General features: G+C 55.7%; 1 protein-coding gene across 3 annotated transcripts in view; it reads right to left on the bottom strand.

Annotated features, from left to right (window-relative positions):
* Positions 1-23,022, bottom strand: part of GATAD2B (GATA zinc finger domain containing 2B) — a 42,349-nt gene that overhangs the window by 8,639 nt on the left and 10,688 nt on the right. The window contains exons 1-5 of one of the 3 annotated variants that reach the window (XM_037370788.1): positions 18,873-18,894; positions 7,433-7,762; positions 2,119-2,248; positions 1,723-1,854; positions 1,238-1,369 (exon numbers count right to left, since the gene is read on the bottom strand). In XM_037370788.1, coding sequence (XP_037226685.1) covers positions 1,238-1,369; positions 1,723-1,854; positions 2,119-2,248; positions 7,433-7,761 — 723 coding nt within the window. In that variant the 5' untranslated portion in view covers position 7,762; positions 18,873-18,894. Of the gene's footprint in view, positions 1-1,237; positions 1,370-1,722; positions 1,855-2,118; positions 2,249-7,432; positions 7,763-8,334; positions 8,473-18,872; positions 18,895-23,022 lie in introns of those variants that run through there. The other 2 variants (XM_037370786.1, XM_037370787.1) reach the window with 2 other exon arrangements.

The raw sequence follows: 23,022 nt of genomic DNA, 5'->3' as shown, positions 1-23,022 counted from the left end.
GTACAGCATCTCCCCAGCAGCTGGGTTCGCCACCCCATCACCGGGACTTTGTATATTCCGATATATCACCGAAAAAATGTAACCGACAGCCTCCCGCGGAAAGGACCAAGTCCATTTCCTGATGCCACAGAGCTCAGGGAAGAGGGACACTTGGGGAGGGGGAAGAGGGACACTTGGGGAGGGGGAAGAGGGACACTTGGGGAGGGGGAAGAGGGACACTTGGGGAGGGGGAAGAGGGACACTTGGGGAGGGGGAAGAGGGACACTTGGGGAGGGGGAAGAGGGACACTTGGGGAGGGGGAAGAGGGACACTTGGGGAGGGGGAAGAGGGACACTTGGGGAGGGGGAAGAGGGACACTTGGGGAGGGGGAAGAGGGACACTTGGGGAGGGGGAAGAGCGTGCCCCGAAGTGGCAGGGGACCCCAAGCCCTGCAGCAGAGCAGGGAGAAATCCCCATCGCCTGTCAGCATCAGCACCCCGCTCCGCAGGTGCACGCAGACCGAGCGCCCTCCTTCCAGTGAGCTCACACCGCTGGCTCCTCGTTTCCCCGTGCAACATTAAACAACCGTGTCATCCAGAATTAGCATCCTCCCAGCACACGGGCAGAAAGGTAGCTGTGGCAGACAGCACCCTGGCCCTGCCTACGGCACTTTCCCGAAGAAGGTAAACATTTCATTTCCCTGCTTTGTTTGCATTTTTCGTTGCCCTCTTCCCCTTCTGACCGTTCCGCATCATTTCCAAAAGCGGCTCCGCTGACCGGCCATCCCTGCGGGCACAGGCATACGAGCAGTTTTCTCCCTGCAGCCCCAGAACTTGCATTACCAAGCAGCAGAGAGCTTTCTCCAGGGCCACCACATCTCAATTCAGCTCCTTCCACCTCACACAACCCGAATCATCAGCTGGACAAACCTCCAGAGCTCGCTGCTGGAAATATCTGCCACTTGTGAAGCGGCAGAGCATCCCGACCTCCCAGCACACGCCACGCAAGGAGCCGAGAGCTGGGATCACAGGGATGGCTCAGCCTCTGCCCATCGGCTCTGGAGATGAGTTTGCCTGCAGGGAGAATGTCCCAGCCTGCCTGCGGGACACCAGGCTGTCCTACTCATGGTGCTGAGAACCGCCAGCACCTACCTGCCTCTTGGAAAAAGCATCCTGGGCAGAGACCAACATGCAGCGTCATGTGAGCCCCAAGCACAATTAAGTCTTTTGCACAGCGAACGGGCATCAGGAAGGCTCACCTGTAATGTCCTTAAGTTCTGAGGCTCAACCCCCTGAGCTCCAGGCCTGGAGGGAAGTTTGGACAGTCCCTGCTGTCCCACATGAGCAGGAGATGGCTGGACAATAGACGCCGCATTCTGGACAACCGGAGTCTAGATGGAGAGAAAATGAGAAGTGGCGTCAGCACACAGCGTGTGGAAAGGAAATCCATGCACAGGAGCGACGCAGACCAAGCCTCGCTGACGTTACATCAAGTACTAATACTTCAGAGCCGCAGAGATTTATCTTCTCAGCCGGCCCTGAGGGCAGCACGCTAGGTGGGACGGGATGCGGGTTTGCTACAGCCACGCTTTGGTAAAGAATATCACACAGGGGGGCAAATGTGGAGTAAAGGAAGGTCCGAGAGCAGAGAAATTCTTGGTGTTTGCCCGCTAGCAGGCTGCTCGGAGGCCAAGCGCCTTCCCCTTATCCCACCTCGCCCCCACCTCGCCGCTCAGAGCTTCACCTTCTGCACCACGTTCTCCTTTTGCAGCTGACTTTGCCTCAGTTTCTTCAGCAGCACAAGCCTGGCCTCCTCCAGCCGTAGCTCGTCCCGGAGCTGCTTGATCAGCTGCTGTCGCTCCTCTATGCTTTTACCCTACAAAAAGAGGTGGAAAATCAGAACTCCCAACCGCCGAAACCTGCTGCCGGTGCCTTGGTGGCAAGAGAGCAGGCGGCAGATTTCATACAAGCGAGAGTTTGTACCACAGATAACCAAGGATGCGAGAACCGGCTCGTTATGCCCAGAAGTTCCCACATTGCTCAGAAACCCCCTTAACTCCCAAATTCTTCAGCAAAGCAGACACCCCACCACCCCACGCCCGGCGGCGGAGCGGCTCGGGACAGCACAGAAAGCTCTTACCTTAAACATTTCAAGATTTGCTGCCTTAAGCCTTTCCTCCATGCGAGAGCTGGAACGGGGACTGGATGCCTCATTATCAGAGAGGACGATTATATCTGGTGAAGGGGTTAATCGGCCCCTGTCCTGGTCGCTGCGTAAGAGAAGGGAGGGAAAAAAATCAAATAGTAAAATGGAGAGGGAAAAAAAAAAAAAAAAAAAAAATAAAAAATACTGAGCCACAACACCAAGGCATCAGCAGCAAAGGTGGGAGTGGGACAAACCCCTCCCCCTTCCCCACAGATGCGAACCGGAGCCGATGAGCACCAGCCGACTGCCGGCTTTAGCACGGAAGCATCCTCGGCTCACGGGAGGGGAGAGATTCGTTCCAAACCGTCGTCTTCCCCGGGGTGAAAGGTGGGTTGTTTTAAGCGCAGGGTAAGCAAACACGCGATGCAAAGCCCATCTGCGAGAGGAGCAGGTGGGCGTTCATAACGAGCCGTAGCGTAACTAACCCGTAGCCAGGTGCCGAGAGCAGAGGGCACCGGGATAGGTACCGGGATCTGAGATTGCTCCTGCTTACCCAGGAAGATCACCCTGCTGGAGCTGGGAAGGGGCTGACTCCCCCAGCTAACACAAATGTAAATACTCTAAGCCTATCTCCATACAAACCTATTTTAAAAGGTCACTCCGTAAAGGAAAATCTGAATAAATACCCTGCGTAGAGTCCAAAGATCCAACGGATCCGCGATCTAGAAACTGGTAAACGAAAACAACAACGGCGCATCACTGGGGCTGGGGGGGGGAAATATATTTAAAAAAATAAAGTAAAATCAATGTTATAATCCAGCAGTATCCAAGCACCGCACTGCTCACAGTGGCATCATTCAGAGTAAGGAGACACTAATAAAAGCCCTTTGCTATCACCAATTTAATGTACTGGTGCTTGGAGAGCCTTGGAAAAATGCTAAATAGTCCAATGCGAAGCAGCACGAGCAGTGTGGTTATAAAGGTGCCGGGCACGCTGCCACGGAGGCAGACAGGCTTATCGCTCTCGGACTCACTGGAAGGTCTTTGCTGCGAGGAGATCCACAGATTATCTTATCCGAAACTTGTAGCTTTGAACACCCTGGAAGCCAAATCCCAGCTCCCAGGCTTGGCTGCTCCAAGGGGGCTGGGGTCGGAGAGGATGCTCAGAGCAGGACGATGTCTCCCAGCAGGTTTTGCCTTCGGCAGCTTCGTCTCCCAAATGTTAGAGCCGCTTTCGTGGGCATTTCAAAACGCTGGTGCCGTGTAGCCGCCCCCTTCTCCAGCCGTCGCACATCCACCGCAAACCCCCGTGGCTCAGGGAGTTGGCATTCAGCTGGAGAAATGCCCCCAGCAGTGCGGCTCCAACCCATCCCCCAAAAAACCAACGAAGAAATCAAAGCCGTGAAAGCTCTTGGCTGCCCCCAAAAGCACCGGGATGCAGCTCTGCCGGTATTTGGGGGTGACGAGAGCCCTCAATAACCTCTTTGTGGGCCATCAAACGATGCCTTGAGCGTGCGAACACAGCATCTGCCCATCAACAGATACCCTGTTCTTGCAGATCTCCCTTCGGCACCCCGCAGACGCCACGTGCAGGATCCAAACCAGGGGTTTTCCAGCTGCTGCTCCCGCTCCCAAGCGGAGGAGGACGTTCCCCAGGTCACCGGTGGCAGGAGGGCTTCCAGCTGGGGCTGTTTGTGGTCTGTCCCAGCGGTGTGCTCAGCAGAGAACATCCAGAGCATCCTCTCGGGATAAAGCCAGCCCGAGCGCATCAGGCAAACCAACCTGCATCCAAGGAGGTTGATATTTAGCTAGCCAGGAACAAGAGCTGCTTTTGGATGAGTCTTCAACAGCTTTTGAGCGGCCCGGTGCCCTCCCGCCGCATTTTTATCTGGCTTCTGCTGCCAGCCACCCAAGGTGCCTATCTCCAAACTATCAGTGAGGACACGGAACCATCCTCACAACAAAGCGTGTGTCCCGGCTCAGCTCGCAGCCGCCATTCCCCAAACGGCCTTTCCAATGTCAACAAACACCGCCACGACCAAGCGTTTGGACTGGAGGCTCTCCGCGACGCACAGATCACACCTTAAAAATAAAAACAGCTTCGGCAGAGGGTCCCTTCCCCCACCAGGACCCCGCAGGCACAAAACCCAAGTCCCTTCCTTTGGTGCAAAGCCCCTGGAGGCGCTTGTTTTGAGCAACAGCATCCCAAAGTCTGGGAGCAGAGGGACTGAAGGCAACGGTGCATTGAGCACAGCAGGTTTTCCTGCTCCTCTCGCATCCTCGGCCACATCTCGGGCACACCCAGAGTAACAAAGCATCGGATTTGGGGTCAGGATTTTCCTAAATGCGGGCCATCGTTACGGCTGATGATGATTCTTTCGCACAAGCATCCAGATAAGTCAGGGCTGTTTCATTTACATTCCGTCGACGGGAAAAAAGCAAAGCCGGCATCAAAACCAGACAGGGGAAAACAAGGGCCATCTGCAAAGAATTGCCGAGTATGTCAGGGTTGTTTTATTTACTTTTGTCAAGGGAAGAGCGTAATTGCAACAAAACTACTGGAAGGAAAGCTACGCCGACGAGGCAGGAGGCAGGCAGAGGTGAGAAGACACGGAGCACGTTCCCAAGCAGACTCCAGCTTAGCGACCTCTGATCGGGTTCGGAAAATTCAACCCCCCCCAGCCTTATTTCTCTTGTGAAGAGATGGGTTTTTGCGCTGATTTCAACACCCATAGCAGAATTTTTTCTACCTCTTTTTAGGGCTTGTTTCTTTTCAATCACCGTTTGCGATGCTGGTGTCCGCACCCGACGCTGGTACCCAGCTGGATTCCCCGCACCTCACGCGAGCACGCAGCCCTCCGCACCGCCTGGCGAAGACGACCTGTGCATTCATTTACCCAGAGCCATGATCATGGAGTATAATGTATAAGAGTGTTACCCGCAGCGTTGCACCCACAGGGCTTCTCGGCAGAGCTGCACTTTTCAGGGGCGCAACACCCAGACGAGGCGCTCTGAGCAGGACATGAGTAAACCCTGGGCAGGTACAAAGGGTGCTGCTCGTACCCGAACACTGCTCTGAGCGCAGATAAAACCCCGTGGGACCCTCTAACACCACCCCTGCCTCACCGCACGCAGGTCTTCAGCTGGCGGGCAGAGGTGTCTGGGCAGGTTTAAGCCACATCTATTGTCAGGAAAGAATAATCCAGGTGGGATCCCCCTCCCCACCTCCAGCACTCCAGGTCTGCTCGCACTTGCGATGCTCTGGAAAGCAGGGTGCGACGGATGAGAATTACTGAAGACTGATGGCGTTAATCTTTCTAATATTTGTTATACTGATGGCATCCAGAAGGAGCCAGAGGTGCCGACATCCCCAGCCTTCAACCCCCCCCGTCCATCACCTGCTCGCCAGCCTCTGCTGGGACAGGAGCCCCCCAAAGGGCAGGCAGAACCCCCTCGCTCTCCAAAAGCCACCACCACCACCACAAAACCCCGGTGCAACGCACCAACAAAGACTAAATCCCAGTTTTGCTGAATCACAGCCCCAGTTCCTCGAGGAACAGGGAGAGTGAGACCAGAGGATGCTGGCAGCGCACAACCCATCACGGAGAGGGATCCCTGCCCTCGGACCTCCCTGCTGAAGGAGCCAAACTTCCCGTCTGGTGACGGGCAAAGATGGAGTCAACCAGCCGGGACACCGGTGGCTACCTCCAGGCCACCTCCTGTTGCCAAAACTCTGCGTAGGAGCCACCACCGCCTCCTCCAAACACGCCTCCACGGTGGCTGCCTGGCTCCTGAGCGAGGTGCAGTCACCCATCTGAAGCACCACGAAAATACAGAATCACCGGGTGGTTTGGGTGGGGAAGGACCCTAAAGACCCCCCAGTGCCCCCCATGCCCTGGGCTGGGACACCTCCCGCTACAGCGGGTGCTCAGAGCCCCGTCCCGCTTGAACTGGAGTGTCCCCAGGGACGGGGCACCCACCACCTCTCCGGGCAGCCCCTGCCGGGGTCCCACCACCCTCGGCGCAACAAATTCCTTCTTCGCCCCCAGCCTGAATCTCCCCTTTTCAGTTCAAACCGTCCCCCTCGTCCCCCACGCCGGGATAAGGTCCCCCCGGAGCCCCCTCCCCTCCGGGCTGAGCCCCCCACCCCAGCCTGGCCGCACAGCAGAGGGGCTCCAGCCCTCGCCTGGGTCCCTGCCCATCCCCAGGACCCCCCAGATGGATGTGGCCTCACCAGGGCAGAGGGGCACAACCCCCGCCACGTACGCCATCGATGCCGCCCAGGAGGTGGTTGGCTTCCCGGGCTGCCGGCACACGCCGCCAGCTCATGTCTGGCTTTCCATCCACCAAAAAACATCACAAGAAGGTCTCGGCACCTCGCACCTACTTCAAACAGGACACCCCTGTCCTGCTCCTCGGCCCGTCTGTCCAAGCCTGCGCTGGCTCAGCATCCCAATCAAGCCACAAATCAATACTGTTAACGTTTGTTTCCTTCTCGGTCCCAAGAAAGCCGAAGTAAGGGCAGAGGTGGGACGCAGCGGTGCTGTGCAGCCTGCGGGACAGGCTCTCACGTGCGACCCTCTCGCTCCAGCCCCCTTCACGCAGAACCTGCCTGCAGGTGTTGGCTGCGGAAATTGAGCTGCCCGAATTCACCGATGATAAAAAAATCAGGTGTGCGTGCACGGCCCAGGCGGAGAGCGTGAGGAACACTGGAGCTTCTCCTGGAAAACAGACCCAACTCACCGGCTCAGGGAACCGCTTCTCACCAGCAGCCTGGGGCTCAGCGAGAAAAACCAGTTACTACTTCGCCGTAGAGGCGTGAGTAGCCTGGCCAGGGTCAGGTTTGAGCGACTGTCCGTACCACCTGCATCAGGACTGACCTCCAGCTAAATAAAAAGCTTCTCCTGCCTCTCTGGTAGGTGCCAACAACAGGTCCTGGCCGGAGGGGACGCCCTGCTCCTCCGCGCACGCCGGCAGGCTCTGCGCTGCCAGCCGCTTGTAATACTGAACGGATGGATGAAGAAACCAAACCCATCTGGTTTGGGGGAGGAATCAGAAGGGCAGCAGAAGCAAAACCAATGCAAGAAGAGCGCTGAACGCCTTCCAGAGACACTCTGCTGGGAGGGCAGGCTCCACTCCTCCGTGTTCAGCCAAAGGGACCTCGCAGACACCAGGAAGACGACCCCCCCTCCCCCCATCCTCCAGGAGCGCAAAATGTCACTTTAATTTCTGACTTGGGCTCTCACATACTGGCAGAGCACGGGCTTAACTACAGGCAAGCTACAGACTCCAGTCGTTCGGCACCTACCTTCTCCTCGCGCTCATATCCACCGGCTCATCATTAATGTTTTCCTTCCCCGGCCTCCCTGCAGTCCTGCCATCCCCATGGGGCCTCAGGCTCCCATTCAGCTTTTCTTCGTAGACTTTCACCCCATCCTGTTTCACCGGGAGCTCGTGGGGCACCTCAATGCCCGAGAGGTCTTTCCTCTTCAGCAGTGCCAGCATCTTCAGGCGCTCCATCGCCTCATGTCCTTCCATTTTCAATCGCTTTGCCAGGACATCATCCCGATCATCCGCTTGGTCCAAGCTCCGTTTCAAGAGGTTCAGGCGCAGAGCATCTTCCGTCATTCTGTCCATCCTGCGGGACAGAGGTGGACAGAAGGACACAATCAGTATCACGGCAAACAGAAAACGGCTGTGGCAGACCCGGCTTAACTCCCCCAGGGCCGGCAGGGACCTCCGAGACCCACTCCCCCCCCTCGGGGAGCACCGACCTCCCACGCACCGGCATGCGGTGACCTGCCGGCAGCGGTGCTCGCACTTGTAGCCCCGATCCCAAACCGGCCAGGCAGGGAGTTTCCCAAGCAGAAGGAACCACACGCACCTGAAGGCTGAGAGCACCCCCAAACCCTTGAGAACGGGGGGGCACAACCCCCTGTTGGGCACTGAAAGCCCACCGGCTGCGACTCGGCGAGATTTACTAGCAAGGGGAGGTGGAAAACGCTCAAGTCCCCCAGGGATAGGAGGAGGGCGGCTCAGCTCCTTCCCCGGCTAAGTGTGCCCAGCCTCAGCCTTCGTAAGGCTTCGTGCCGCGGACTTCTGGATCTCGAGGGGACCCGAAGCGCGGTTTGAGCCCCCCCGCCCTCAGCACAAACACCACGGCACGCCGAGTTGGGTAGCAAGCTCCCCAAATCCAGAAAATCCCCCTACCATGCAGTTTTCCCTCTTTCCATGCTCACGGGTGAAGCTGCCCTCCGAGTCGGTGAGGAATGCGAGGCACCTTCTCACTCAAAGGATGAAGGCACAGGACCACTCCCACCCCCACTCACTCTCCATCTTCCCCTGCCTCTCCTCCAGGTGCAGAAATGCCCTGCGGCAAACAGATGCAGTAAAAAGAGGAAGGAGCCGCAGAGCCCATCCCAACCCCATCCCTCCGCTCCCAGGCTGATAAGAAACTAGCTACAACACCCCCCACCGCCCCTGAAAAAAAAAAAAAAAGTAGCCAAGGGAGCTCCACCTGAAAACAGAAAACAAAGACAGACCAGCTCGGTGAGGTCTTTACCTACTGACAGGCAGAGCGGGGCTGGTGACGATGACAAACAGTTGGGGATAAGAGAGAATTAACCCGGGGTTTGTCACGGCCGCGGGGACCGCGGTTCGCTCCGCACCAGCGGCTCGCAGGGGCTCGTCCGTGAGGTCTGCACACTGCGAGCTGCGAGGTGAGGCCACGGCGGCCGGATCGCCGGCACCTCAGCTCCTCCACACTGGCTTCAGGTGGAGCTTCCTACACTTGGCTCTGAAGTCGCTCACGGGATAACGCTTCGCCGAGCCAAACTCCTGCCAGGAAAACGTTGTTCTGGCTCAGTTATAAATTCCCTATAATTACACACCTTCCAACGTACAGCTGTCACACAAGTTCAACTACAGCATCAGCGCGGTCCCAAAGGTACGAACCGTGCTAAAGAAACCTCGCTCTTAAAAAAAACGGGGCGCAGGCAGCAAGAAAACAAATACAAATCGGCCAAAAAAAAATTAACAAAAATAGAAAAAATAAAAAAAATCCGACCAAGCCCCTAGCACGGCGCGATCTCAAAGAGGCTGCCATGTCCAGGGCAAGCACCTCCGACTTCTTTCTCCTTGAACTTCTTTTCTACTTGACAGCCTCGTCTCTCGGCAGGAAAATGCACGTCTTCTGCAACCAAATATAGAAAGGCAAGCACGGGCAAGCCGAGGAAGACACATGAAATGCTGCTCTCCACCCCCAGCCCTAAGAAGTGACCCCAGGTTAAATTGAAGCCGTGAGTGGCGGTGGGTTATTTAAGACACCATGGGATAGCGAGAAGCCTCACCGCACCCAGCACCGCGGTCTGGATCCGGCTGCTGGGAAAGCGCCGAGCTCCAATTAACTCAGCCATGAAAGGGCCTCCACGGCTGCTTCCTCCACTTCGTGCTCCGGGGAGATAAAAGCAAGCGAGGAGGAGGAGGGAGAAGCCCAGATACCTGGCAGACAAAGGCTGATGCACAGGGAGGGAGCACTTTCTAACTGGCCGTCGCTTCACCATTGGCTTGAGGACACGTCAAAAAAGCATCCCTAGATCCCCACGGCACAGTCAAGTCATCCTGCAGGTTCTTCCCTGCTGGGAGGCAGCTTCATCCCTACGAAACCAACTCCACATCGATCCATGAACTAAATGTATGGCTTAAAAAAAACCAAAACAAATCCAAATAACACGGGCTGAGAGCAGGGGAGATATGTCTTGGTACCCAAAGCCCTTGTGCCGCTTCACGCACATGGGTATTTCCCATCGTGTGTTCTGACACCAAGACAAATACAGCTGTAAGATCGTTGGCAAGCAGAAAAACAAAACGATAGTAGAGCACACAAAGGAGGTTCAGGCTTCCTGAGGGCACAGTGGTCTTCCTCTGGCCTCCAGGAGGGTGGGGACAGGTACCCGTGTGTGGAAAACCATCGAGCATCGTGATCATCTGCCCACTGAAAAACCAGGAAAGGTCCAACTGCACCTCAAGGTGCGACATCCAGAAAAAAAGCAACGTACCCAAAGGGAGAGTCGCTGGGCTCTGACGAGGCTCCCATCGAGCCATACCCCTTCACCGGCAGCCGTTTGGGCAAGCGAAAGCAGCCCCCCGAAATGGGAGCGGAGTCATGCGTTTCCTTTAAAGACCCTTTAAAGGGCCTTTCCTTTAAAGACCCACGGCCGCCGCTGTCCCTCTGAGCTGCTAAAGGGGAAAAGGGGAGAAATCAGGGGCCGGTAAGTGCTGGTTTGGAGCTGTGCTGCCCCTGCAGAGCCGTGAGCAGAAGGCAGCTGGGGAGCCCGGTCTGCAGGCAGACACGCAGGCGACAAGCAGCATGATGGCCACGCTCCGAATCCAGTCGGAGCATGAAAAAAAAACAGCGACGGAAGCACTGGCAGGACCGGTGTGTGGGCAGCAGCCAGGGTCCACCACCACCAAGACCACGAAGCAGGTACAGCAGCGGTACGGAAGGACAACAACCCTTTTGCTCGGCCTCCCGCAAGACAGGTCTCCTTCCATCTCCCCTTCCCCACGGGAAGCCCAGGGACCTACCAATCCCATCGCCGAAGCGGGTTTGTGGGTGCCCCTCTCCCTGCCTCTTGCTCCATCCCAAGAGTGGTACCGCGCCCCCGAGCATCACAGCATCCCTGTCACCTTCCAGCTTTGCCGTCGCCCGCCAGCACGGAGCTGCAGGACCAGCGGTTTGTCCATGGGGAAGTTAAGGAAATGCCGTCTCAGGACGCAGAAGAGGAAGGTACCGGGTAGGGAACGGAGCTCAGGGCCGACAAAACACCGAGGAAACAAGACAGCAGCCTCCAGGACTCAACGGTCCCCAGCCAGCGGGACTGCGGCAGCACCCTTCCGCACATCCCCGTGCTGCAGGGAGGGAGGACCCAGCAAACCATGAATGAAACCCCGGTGCGAGGAGACGCAAGGAGCTGGGATCTGCAGGATTTCCACACGCCCTCCCCCTTACCGTGAGTGGCTTCGGGACTAGAAACAAATCAAAAGCGCTGTTATCAGAAACAGGTACCACAACTATTTAATCCTTTCAAAAGGAGGCTTTCCAGGCTTGGTAAGGAGCATGCACTTTCAGCCAGCTTCAATAAAAACTAAATTAGGCTTCAGATTCTTTATTGAATGGGGCCCTTCAGCGTTAGCACTCAGCTGCGAGGATGGGGGAGGGGAGGGGAGAAACTGCAGCGTTCCTGGGAGCCCTGGGAATTTCCAGGGCACCTCGACGGCTGAACTGGGCAAGCCAGGCGATAGCACTCAGCTTCATCCCAAGAGCAGGAATTCTTCCAACCACGAGCTGTTCAGCGAGTCTGAAGGTCAGCCAGCCACGAACGTCGGTACCGGCCCCGCTCCGTGCCACCGCAACCCGAACCACCAGCAGAGATTAGATATCTCCAGTTTGACTCACGAGCAAGGACTGGCTGTGGAGCATCTCCCTGTCAGCCATCTGGGATTATAAACTAAGCAAGAACAGATTTTTTTTCCCCCCACACCTCTGAATTTTAGCCACTTTTCAGAAGAAACCTGACAGGAACAGGACCACACTACAGGGATGCACAGCGAGCGATGCCGTTCAGCTGCAGCAGCCAACGTGGGTGTGCTTGAGTCACACCTGAAGGACGGGAGGCAACGGGCACGTCGGCACATCCTCACCGACACAGCACAAACCAGACCATCCAGACTCGCCTCCCTCCAGCAAAACGCTCCTGGAGATCTGGCACATCCCAGGAAACAGGCTCTCCCTTCTCTCTCTTCCCTAAGGAACTTTACTTTAAAAATACAATAATAATAATAATGGAAAGAAAATTCTCAAATGGTGGCAAAATCCCGCAGGGGGAAACAAGAGCTACAGAACGTGTTTTGTTTTGGGCTTGATACAGGCTGTAAGCATCTCCAGTTGCAGCTCGGCAGGTGAGCAAGCTTTCCCGACTAAATAAAAAAAGAAAAGCCGGTGTCAGATCAGAGCTGGCATTTCAGGGGCTCCCAGGGAGGAAGTGACAGAGGGGACGCCCTGCTCAGCCCCCCACGACGCAGGGACGTGAGAGATGAAACGCAGCGCCATCAGCAAGACCGGACCGGCCGCTGTCGGAGTGAAAACGCTTTCTAGGAATTGCAGCCCAGCCGGCGGGCAGGCAGCACCCAGCTCCCTTCTCTCCACCGACAGCAATTCCTCCACCAGGCGCCGTCCCTCGGCGCGCAGACCCTCTTCCCAAAGACTCCGGGTCCCCAAATTCAACGCTCAAACCTCCTTCTCTGCCCCAGCACCATCCAGTCCCCCCAGCCCCTCCCAGCTTACAAGCCCCAGTGCTCTCCCCTCCGCAGCCCCTCTGGGTCGAGCCACGCGTTTCCAGCGTCACCGGTTCCCAGGCTCACCTTCATTTTTGGTCCCCGACATCCCCACGGCTGACACCACGGGCACGTTGTTCCACGAGGAAACAAGAGCGTCACAGCCCCGTGCCCATCTGTGCCGATGCCGCCGTCAGCACAGTCGGGAGCAAGGCAGGCAACAGCTCCAGCATCATGCGCTCCTCTGTACGGTCCTTTACCTTTAGGCAGTTTTACTTCTCCAGTGCTCGAAAGACAGGTTTGCCATTCCCAGACAAACAAAGCAGCAGCCCAATTTTCCATTTATATTTGATACAGCACCCACAAGGAAAAAAAAAAGAAAAAACAACAACCCCAACAACAAAAAAACCCAACAACAAAACTGACAAAACTATTTTAAAAGCTGGAAAAAGTGAGTTGGGCTAAAAAAATGAATATTACACTGGAGAAGCAAGTATAGCTGGGGACGGGATATAGCTGGTTCTTAATGCACAGCCTGCACGGAGAAATATCCTCTGAGGTTCACCTGATGAAGGTGGGACCAAGCAACCGAAGCTGATTTCAACTCGAGTTTATTCAGGGAACCCCGAGAGGTTACAACCCCTTCCTCGTCTTTCTTTCAGGGCTCCTCCATGGTGCTAACTCACACTTTCGCCTTCCTCGACTCCTACGCGACCAACCGCGCCCTCCAGCCCCTGTTCCCGGTGGCCTCAGACCCTCCAGAACTAATCAACGGGTTGCAATTAACGGGCGGACGCACAGCAAAGCTGAAAGGCAACGGCAGCTCCTGCAGCATCCTACCTACCCAGCCAGGGCTGGCAGCACCCAGAAGGAAAAGCCTTAGAAAAAAACCCAGCAGCCACCCAGCAAGGCTCCCCCGGAGCCAAGAGGGAGGCTGCGAGCGGAGACACCAGACAAATCCTCCCGTTTCTACCTCTGGATGCGATCCAGCCCGGGAGGTGCAACCTACGCTTCTCTGTTCTCACAGGAGTCCAAGCGAGGAGCCCGAGGTCAAGGCCACGACATGGAGATCACGCCACCACTGCTGGAGGCTGCCTCCGGCTGCCGGGCTGGAGCTTACCGGGCTGGAGCTCGCTGGGCTGGAGCCTGGAGCTCACTGGGCTGGAGCTCGCCGGGCTGGAGCTTACTGGGCCGGAGCCTGGAGCTCACCAGGCTGGAGCTTACTGGGCCGGAGCCTGGAGCTCACCAGGCTGGAGCTTACTGGGCCGGAGCCTGGAGCTCGCCGGGCTGGAGCTTACTGGGCCGGAGCCTGGAGCTCGCCGGGCTGGAGCCTGGAGCTCGCCGGGCTGGAGCTTACTGGGCCGGAGCCTGGAGCTCGCCGGGCTGGAGCCTGGCTCACTGATCTGAAGCTTACTGGGCTGGAGGCTGGAGCTTGCTGGGCTGGAGCTTTCCAGGCTGGAGCTTGCTGGGCTGGAGCTTTCCAGGCTGGAGCTTGCTGGGCTAGAGCCTGCCAGGCTGGAACTTGCTGAGCTGGAGCCTACTGGGCTGGAGCCTGGAGCTCACTGGGCTGGAGCCTGCCAGGCTGGAACTTGCTGAGCTGGAGCCTACTGGGCTGGAGCCTGGAGCTCACTGGGCTGGAGCCTGCCAGGCTGGAGCTTACTGGGCTAGAGGCTGGAGCCTCCGGGGCTTGAGCTTTCCAGGCTGGAGCTTACTGGGCTGGAGCCTGGAGCTTGCCAGCCACGCTCCAGGCAGCATCAGCCACACCGAGCATGGACAGCCGAGACGGACACGCTGCGATGCTCCATCCCCGGCCAGGCAAGAGCAAAGCCTCCTCTTTGCCTCCACTCCAGACTCTGCACAAGGGATCTCAGATCCACCCACGAGGGATCCCCGAGCCGCCTCCTCTCCCAACTAGTCGAGGCTAAAACTTTTTGCAGCATGACCCTCCTGGCAGCCCTCTGCCTGCCTTCCTGCGAAGCCGTTTATACTGGCCACCGTCACAAGCGTCCGAGGCAAGACGGGCTCTACACCAGATCTCCTCTGACATTTCTTAAAAGGAAAATCTTCCTCCAGCGACACACAGTCTCCCCAGTTCCACCACGCCCAGTAACAACCAGTTTCCTTAACTCATCCCTGCTCCAGCAGCACAAGGAGTAACTGCGAGCGGAGCCGCTGCACAGGGGCAGCCGACAGCGCTGGAAGAGCTCAGCTGGGATCCCGCTTCCAAGGGAGCACGGAAAGAAAATAAAAGGATAAACCAGACCTGTTGCCTGCTCTGCTCCTTGCCAAGCCGCTTGTCTTCCGCGGAGGAGAAGGGCGAGGATGTGCTGCGCACCACGGGCTGGCAGTGCCGAGCGAAGGGATGTGCTCCACGTGCCAATCGCGCATTTTCTGTTCTTGTTCTTCACCATCCAGGGAAGAAGTCACCTTTATAACCCTACCTGGACCTGCTGCTCAACACCACGCAGCCCCAGGGCAACGCAGCCAGCCCACAGCCACCGAGGAGCCAGTGCCGACCCAGCAGGTCCCTCTTGGAGGACGAAGCACCCATCTTTCAGCCCTTGGCTGGTTCAGGATGCTCGCAGCGCTCCCCAGCTCACAGCAGCTCCATCCAGCCCGCTGGGACGCTCAACGCTCATCGTGAGGGTGAGCCCGGTGGCGAGGAAGCGGCTCGGGGTAGTTCATCTCCAGAGATGATCCTGGCTGGAAAGCCAGGCTGCTCGCGACGGCGTAGCACTGACCCCACTCCACCTTAAGCATGGAGCACGTCACAGTCAGGCGCTGAAAATTTTGCGGGAGCGACGGCGTGTGCATCTCCTGCACGCACGTTTACGGATGAGCCTTCAGGAGAGGAAAATCCTCCCCGCTGACAAGCGGGTCGCTAGGAGGAAGGAGGAGGGCCGTAGGAAAAGCAAGCTGGTCACGCTCAGAGGAGGAACGGGATCGCACAGCCCTTTGCAAACGTTACCGGCAGAGTTTGGGTGCGGAGAAGCGGAGGGGCACAAGTCGGCACCATCCAAGGATGGAACGCAGGCAGGCGGGCACCTGCAGCAACCCAGGAGACCAGACGCATCCTAAACCCTTTGAGAAGGGCTGTTTTCTAGAAAAGATTAATTTCTACTCTTCCCAAGCGCAGCGTGATTCCATCCACATGGACGGACCACTAGAGTTGAACGACGCTCCAACAGACGAGGACGCTTTTTCTCCCAGCCTGATCGGGAAGGAGAGACGTACAGCGATATCTCCACGGCGGACTACGTGACGTGGTCCAGGAGGGCAGAGCATCCCCCGCATCCCACGTGGGCAAGAGCAGCGTCCAGGCGCCATCATCAACTAGAAGGATGCCATCCTCCAGCCACCAATAAATCCCAACGGAGTATTTTTTATTCTTCCAAGCAAGCAGACCCCAAGCACCCAGGGAAGCCGGTGGTCGCAGAGCTGCCCTCCCACCGCCCGAGCGGCAGACCCCGCCTCCGTCGACAGCTCGGCGTTGCTTCCAGCTTCCCACCAGATGCTGGGAATAAGTCCTGCTGGGAGGAGGGATTCCAAAACGATGCAGGTACCCCCCCCCCCCCCCCCAAAGTTAAACCCGAGGGGAAGCAGCACCTTCACACGCAGCTCAGAAACAGCGGGGGGTGCGTTAGTGCAAAGAAGGCGAAGGGGTTGGATTCCCAGAGCAAACACGTTGATAACGCACGGGATCGCACGGAAGAGACTCGGCAGCTCAGGCACCTGCAGCAGCACCCAAACCCCAACGCCCCCACGTTACCCGCGACGCTCGCGGGGACCCAACGCCCGAGTGGTGCCGGGGAGAGCGACGGTGCTCCAAGCAGCTCTGCCATCTTGGTCCCTCCAAACACCGCGAACCACGCCGCTATTTATATATTAAAAACTCAAGTCGGTGGAATAAAAGCTGCTTCAAGCCCTGCCCGTCGCGGCTCGGGAGCGGGACCGGCATTTACCCGCGCAGAGGAGGCGAGGTCCGACTTACCTGAAGGTGCTCCAAAAGCCGTGTGGGCACCCCCGAGCGGCACAATCCCCCCCGCACGCTTCAAAAGACGCCGTAGCCCACCGGCGACCCGCAGCGTCCACCCCGTTGGGCTCCTTGTCCGGAGCCCTGCCGGTACAGTGGGATGCAACACCACGTCTAGGGGCTGCCCCGAGCCCGGCACATGCACCGCTCCGACGCCTTCGCTTCCATCTAGGCTGAACACAAACCGACGTTCGACGTCGTAAAATGCATTTCGACACGGCACACACAAAATGGCTGGCTCCCAAGACGAGCATTTCCATACAATACTATAAAAAGGATAATAACCTAAAAAGGTAATTATGACTTAACGGCTCGGCGGTCCGAAGAGAGATCGGCAAGAACGCTGATGCAAAAAAAAAAAAAAAAAAAAAAAAAAAAAAAAGGGTGGGGGGGGGGGGGGGGGGGGGGGGGGGGGGGGAATGAAAAAAAAAACCAACCCAACCCAACCACCCGCTCTCGAATAAAAACGTGCCGCTCTTTGAATCCTGATGCTACAGATTGTAAGTTGTCAAGAAATCCTACGCCGGGCTCGGATGATTGTGCGAGCCGCGAAGAGAAATACTACGCTACAGCCCCGTGGAGGAATTTTGATGCAGGTAAGAAGGAAAAATACGTAGGGTCCTTATCGTGGCGATTTTTATCGAGAGCAGAACATGCAGGAGGCTTTAAAGAAACACACAGCCCTAACTCCAGCCTTAACAAAGAGAAAAGAGCTGACAGCCTTTAAAAAAAAAATCCACCGAGCGTAAAAAAAAAAAAAAAAAAAAAAAAAAAAAAGGGAGAGCCATTCATAAATCGGGGGGTTAAGCCAGGTTTCTCCCTGCTGTGCAGATGCACGGGGAGGGGAAGAAGGATGAAAATAAGACAAAGAAAATATTTTAGAAGACAAACCGTCAGGCTAGTTTTCGACAGGATCGGGGAGCTGTCTCTCGGTTGCAGCAGACTGTAAATTCTTACAGTCGTTTCGGCGCAAACTCATTAAACAGTTCGGCTGTTTCCCATCCCCAGCCCCGAGCGGTGGGAGACACCGGGGTGTGTGTCGTGTGTCCCCCCCCCCCCCGGCTTCCTTCGCCTCCCCCCAGCAAAGCAGAGCCCCATCCACCGAGCCAATTAATAAACCATCAGCCAAAATATTTGTCTGCGAATTCTAAAAAGCGCCGGCAGTCGGTACAGCCACCTCGCAACTTCCCGGTCGACTCCGTCTCGCTGGATAAAATACTCGTGGCTGGGGGGGTGCAGGACTGGGGGGACACAACCCGGACCCCCCCCACCCCCACCCCAGACCCCCAGTCCGGCTCAGAGCAGCCCCGGGTGGAGTTTTGCAGAGAACGAACCGAGTGGTGAGGAGCAAAAGTGCTGCTGTCCCCTCCCCTCCTAAGTTTGCATTTTTAACAAAGTTAATTTATTAGGAGGTAATCAGGGCTGCCACAACCATTACACCTTACCCCGTAAAATCATTTTTAGCCTGTGGCAGATGGGGAGGAGGAAAAAAAAAAAAAAAATTTAAAAAAGCCGCTTTCTGCCCCTGAATAGGAAGGGGGGGAGGGGAATATATATATATATACAAAAAATACTCGTCCTGCTTTATGGGGAATTTGGCTGCGATGGCACGATTTGGGGAAAGCGCTGCCCACCCTCAACGAACCGGTCAGTTAATTAAAAAAATAATAGTAATGAAGGGAGGGGGGGAAAGGGGAGCGTTCGCCTCTGTCCTCCTCCACCTCTCCTCCCCATCCGTCAGGCTGAGCATGACGCAGGCTTCCTTATATAATGCGCCGCGATTTCCTCGACTGCGGGCCCTGCCTTTGTGCGCGCCGCACGCTCCTGCGCGCTGGCCGCCGGCCACGCGCGCCCGTCAGCTGGCGGCCACCGCGGGGCCGGGGCCGGGAGCGGAAAAAAAAAAAAAAAAAAAAAATTAAAAAAAAATCAAATAATAAAATGGAAGGGGAAGGGGGGTGGTGCTGTTACAGCAAAGCATGAGCGCTAGAGACAAAAGAAAAAAAATTTATTATTATTATTTTTTTAATACCTGAGATCGGCCTTGCAGCAGTAGAACGGGGAGGGTCGGATTTAGGAATTCCGGCAGAATAGCGATGGTTGGAGCCTGGAGAGAGGTGGGTTGGTGGTTGTTTTTTTTTTTGGGGGGGGGGGGGGAAGGGAACCACTCCAACAGCAAATACAAGCAACAGTGCTAGTTTTCTCCTTAAAATATTCTGTAAAGACATTACATTTAGCTGCCAAACTCATGGTTAAAAAAAAAAATAAATAAAAAAAGAGAAAAAGCAGATCCGATAATCCATAAAGAGCCTTTTGTCTGTTAAAAAAAAAATTTTTTTTAAAAAAAAAAAAAAAAAAAAAGGACAGTCTAAAGAATACTTACAGGTACAATATTCCTGCTGCCTCCTCTAGTTGTCAAGAAAATTAGGGAGAAAGGAAGGGGGGACGGGAGAGCCAGGGAGCGGGGACGGCGGAGCGGGAAGGGGGGAGAGGAGGGCGAGGAAGAGCCAAGGTTTTTTTTACGAGGAGCCCTCTCGGAAGAGCATGGGCGGCCCCGCGTGCCATCCCCCTCCAGGGACCTGCAGAAACCCTGTCTCAAAACGGGCACTTCCCTGCCAATCATGCGCTGTACTGTTATATTAAACAAAAGAAAAGGGGGATGCTTACTTTTACCCATGATGCCTCGCGGGGCAGGGAAAAAGAGAGGAAAAAAAAAAAAAAAAAGAAGAAAAAAAAAAAAAAACCAGTTGCAGCCGGTTTGTAACCTCAGGACATGGAATTATCTCTTAAATTTTTTTTTTTTTTTTTTTTTAAAGTGGGTTGTGGTATAAGAGTCAGTTGGCTGCCGCCCCCTCCCACCGCCACCCCCCGCCCCCCCCAGCCGCCAGCAGCCCCTGGCCCCCCGCCAAACTTTGTCTTCATTCATGAGAGCTCCTTTCCTCTGATGGTATTTTAACCGTTTCGCTCCCGAAAGCAACGCTCGGGGGTCCCTCGACGCTCCGCATGCCCAAGCCAGCACGCACAGGGCCATAGCGTGTACGCCCCGCCGTAGGGGAAAGGCGTCGAAGCATCCTCTCCATCCCCTCGCGGCAACGCCAAGGGATGCGGGCGAAGGTCCACGAGGGTGGACCGCATCCCTGCTGGTGGGATGAGCATCTCCCACCCCTGGTTGGCAGAGCCTGGAGCGGAGCAGCCACCAACACCTGGGTTCAAACACCTGGATGGTTTCAAAACCGCCACCAGTGGCTTTGGCATCACCTTCCCTCCTCCGGCAGGGATCTGGCAGGATTCTGGCTGGCGGCGGGGACGCCGCGGCACGAAGGCAAGGGCGCCCTGAAGCCCAGGGCTGGAAGCAAGCGGGTGAAGATGAAACACAGCGGTAACGACAACAAGTTTGAGGCTTCATTAAAGGAATTAACGTGCCTTTCGAGCGTCCACCACGCAGCTCCTCTGAAAGCACCGAGGACAGAAGCGATTCACATTCACCTCAGCCCAGCCCTGCTGAGCCCAACAGCTTTTTGTAAAACCGGAATGAGCTAATTCAGTGTCTTTATGCTAAAAGCAGAAATAAAACCAATATTCCCCTGCCTTTGCAAGCCAGAACAGAGAAGCCGAGAGGCAGGGAGCCTGCCACCAAAGCGAAGATGCTCACCCTACCCAAGGGTCTACGCACACGTGTCCAGAAACAGGTTAAAAGGCTTGGAACAGATATTTTTTTTTTTCCCCCCAACAACCTTATCCTTTCCACGAGGCACCTCCAACACGTGTTACCGTTCCTCCTATTTTACCATTTCAAGTTCCCACCCCAAGGGAGAGACCCAGGGCTCACCCCCACCCCACGTGGCATCCTTCATTAAGACGGGTCCAGCCTCAACCCCCTGCCGTTAACGAGCCAGTTCAGGCGTCTCCCAAAGCCGGTGGATGGACGCATCACCCCGGATCCCAGCACAACCCTGGCCTCGCTGAACGGGGAGCAGGAACCGGCGTCTCCACCGTGCCCGGGCAGCTGAGACTGCTGACAGAACGGGAACCTTCCATTTTGGGTTGCAAATCACAAGATGGTGCTAATCAAAGGTTAACGAGAGCACTAGCGTCAATTTGGAGAGGTTCCCCGCACGTCATTAGCGTTAGCACTACGCTTAATTTCCTCGCGAAGCGAGCAGAAGTGACCGACTCACAAACTACATCTTTTTGTTGCCGAGATCGCGCGCGCAGGTTTCACTGGGTTTACATGCTGTAAGCATTTATCAAATCATCTTCTAAAAATAAAGCTATTACAGAGCACACAAATAACCATGTAATCTACAATACCCAGTAACTATCGTGTATTTAGTCAACCTATGGGCTGCACAGAATCTGGTAATTAAGCAGAGTTCCACTGCCACTCCAAGCACTGGTACTACCCGCGTTCGCCTTTATTAGATAAAATGGAACAATTTCGTTTACAAAAGGGGAAATAACTAATCAGGCTTTAATTACACGGCACTTACCCGAGATTTATAAACTAATGAGGTGGTAGTTTGGGCCCCGATAAGATGTGTTTCCAGGCTGCGTCCACCGAAAACGTGCGGACTGGGTGGCAGGTCACGGGAGAAGCGCGGAATAAGAAATTGGGTAAAATAGTCTTTTTTTAAGAAAAAGCCCAAGGGCATTACGGCTGCAAATCTTCCAAAATCCTGAGGTTCCGCTCAAAGAAATGACGTGTTTTGGGGTCTCAGGGGAAAAAGGTGTCACGTTAGGCAAGCGCTCTTTTCCATACGGCACGAAGAAACCTGCAGCCGCTGATGCGCCGCGGTCAGCTGGGCATCGCTGGGGGGTACGGCCCCCCTCCACGTGCAGCGGGGCAAGTGGGGCTTCTCCCAGGGAGCAACCACTCATCTTGCACTGCATTTGGTCAATCCCAGGAAAAAAAACCCTACACGGTGACACCCGGGAAATGCAGCTCAGGTTCGGCCGGGGCTGGGGGCTGCCACCTTGCCCACATCCCGGCACCGGTTCTCCTCTCCCCCCGCAGACCGCCGTTACCTTGACCGGAACGCTGCTTGAGTCCCGTTATCGACAGAGCCGACCCCCTCCTCATTTAAAACCCAGAACTGAGATGCTTTTGCTGAACGTCCCTCGACACTCACGCTTGAGCAACGTGTCCTCAGCCCCGGGTCTTCACAGCTGAAATTCAGCCCCCCTGCAGGGAGCCGGTACGATGCTCGGTGTCCACGCACCGGTACTCACCTCCCCGGACACCACAGGGAGGCTCTGCCCAGCCTGGCAGCTTGGAATTTCTTCAGAGGAACATCACCACCACCTCCAATGGTTCCCCCTAGGGCAAGCTCCATCCTACACCTCTCCGTCTCACCTCCCCAGTGACATCAACCTGCCGCAGCAAAAAGTTTCTTCAGCGTGTCCTCAGCCACTTCCATTCTCCGGTTATTTTATTTTATTTTTTTTTAGGCCCATTTCACGCTTTTTTCATACTCCCCATCTTCCTCCAGACCTTTCATCCTTGTTTGAAGGCAGGCAGAGATTCGGCAGAGATGAAACCGTTCCCAACAAACGAGGGGTGGTTGAAGATGCCTCACATCTCTCCTCCTGCCCTGTCCTTTATCCCACTGCTGCAAGGCTTCTGAAAGATCTTTACGGCCAGGATGGGGAAAGGTATTGGTAAAACATCACTGGACTGTTCATTTTAATTGAATTTTAGGGTCCTTTCATAAGGACCCATCCTCTGGGTGCTTCTATTTCCAGTCTAAAAAGGCCTTTGACGAAGTCTGCAAAAGTGCTAACAATAGCTGCTTTTATGCGGCTCTGTTTCCCGAACCCAATTCATTATCTGCAGGTGATCCATCGCTGAGAAATCTCGCCCCATTCCCATCCGCTCTGCTGGGTGATTAGCCCAGAAGTCCCCATCCTCCCTGCATTTATGTTTTTGCAGCGATTCTTACGCGTAATGCACAAAGGACGGGTGGCAGGGCGGCAAACCTTCAAGCCTTCCCAGGTAACTAATCAGGAAAGTAAGAAAGAGGCAGCCGACCAGAAAAGTAGGATGCAATTGCCCGGAGTTAATTTATCGGGATGAAATATTTGGGAAGTTTGAATTATAAAGTCACTGGTTACAGGACGAACGCGCTGCAGGGTCAGATTTAGCCCACAACCTGCCCACCCCACACCGGGCCGGTGCCACAACCCCAAAATCAGGAACAAAATTGGGTAACGGTCGCGGCAGCGGGGACAGGCGACGAGCCCATCGCGTTTAACAGCGCAGGAGGAGGGTGTAAGACAGGAGGAGCAACAGGTGGGCTTGAAGGCACAGGCTGGTAGCGAGGGTGAGCCCCCAAGACGCCCAACACAAAGACGGCAGGGAGGCTCGTCCCGTTCCACGAAGGACAAGCTGAAAGCCCGCGATCCGAGGAGCAGTGACTATCATGATAGTCGATGGGAGAGGAGAAAAAGGTTTAATGACAACACTTCTACCAAATTTAAAATTCAAGCAGAACTAAACATCCCACAACAGACCGTTGCCGGCGGTATAAACGTTA

The sequence above is a fragment of the Falco rusticolus genome, chromosome 19 (assembly GCF_015220075.1).
Source record: "Falco rusticolus isolate bFalRus1 chromosome 19, bFalRus1.pri, whole genome shotgun sequence".
NCBI lineage: Eukaryota > Metazoa > Chordata > Aves > Falconiformes > Falconidae > Falco > Falco rusticolus.
This window is presented reverse-complemented; position numbering and strand designations above follow the sequence as displayed.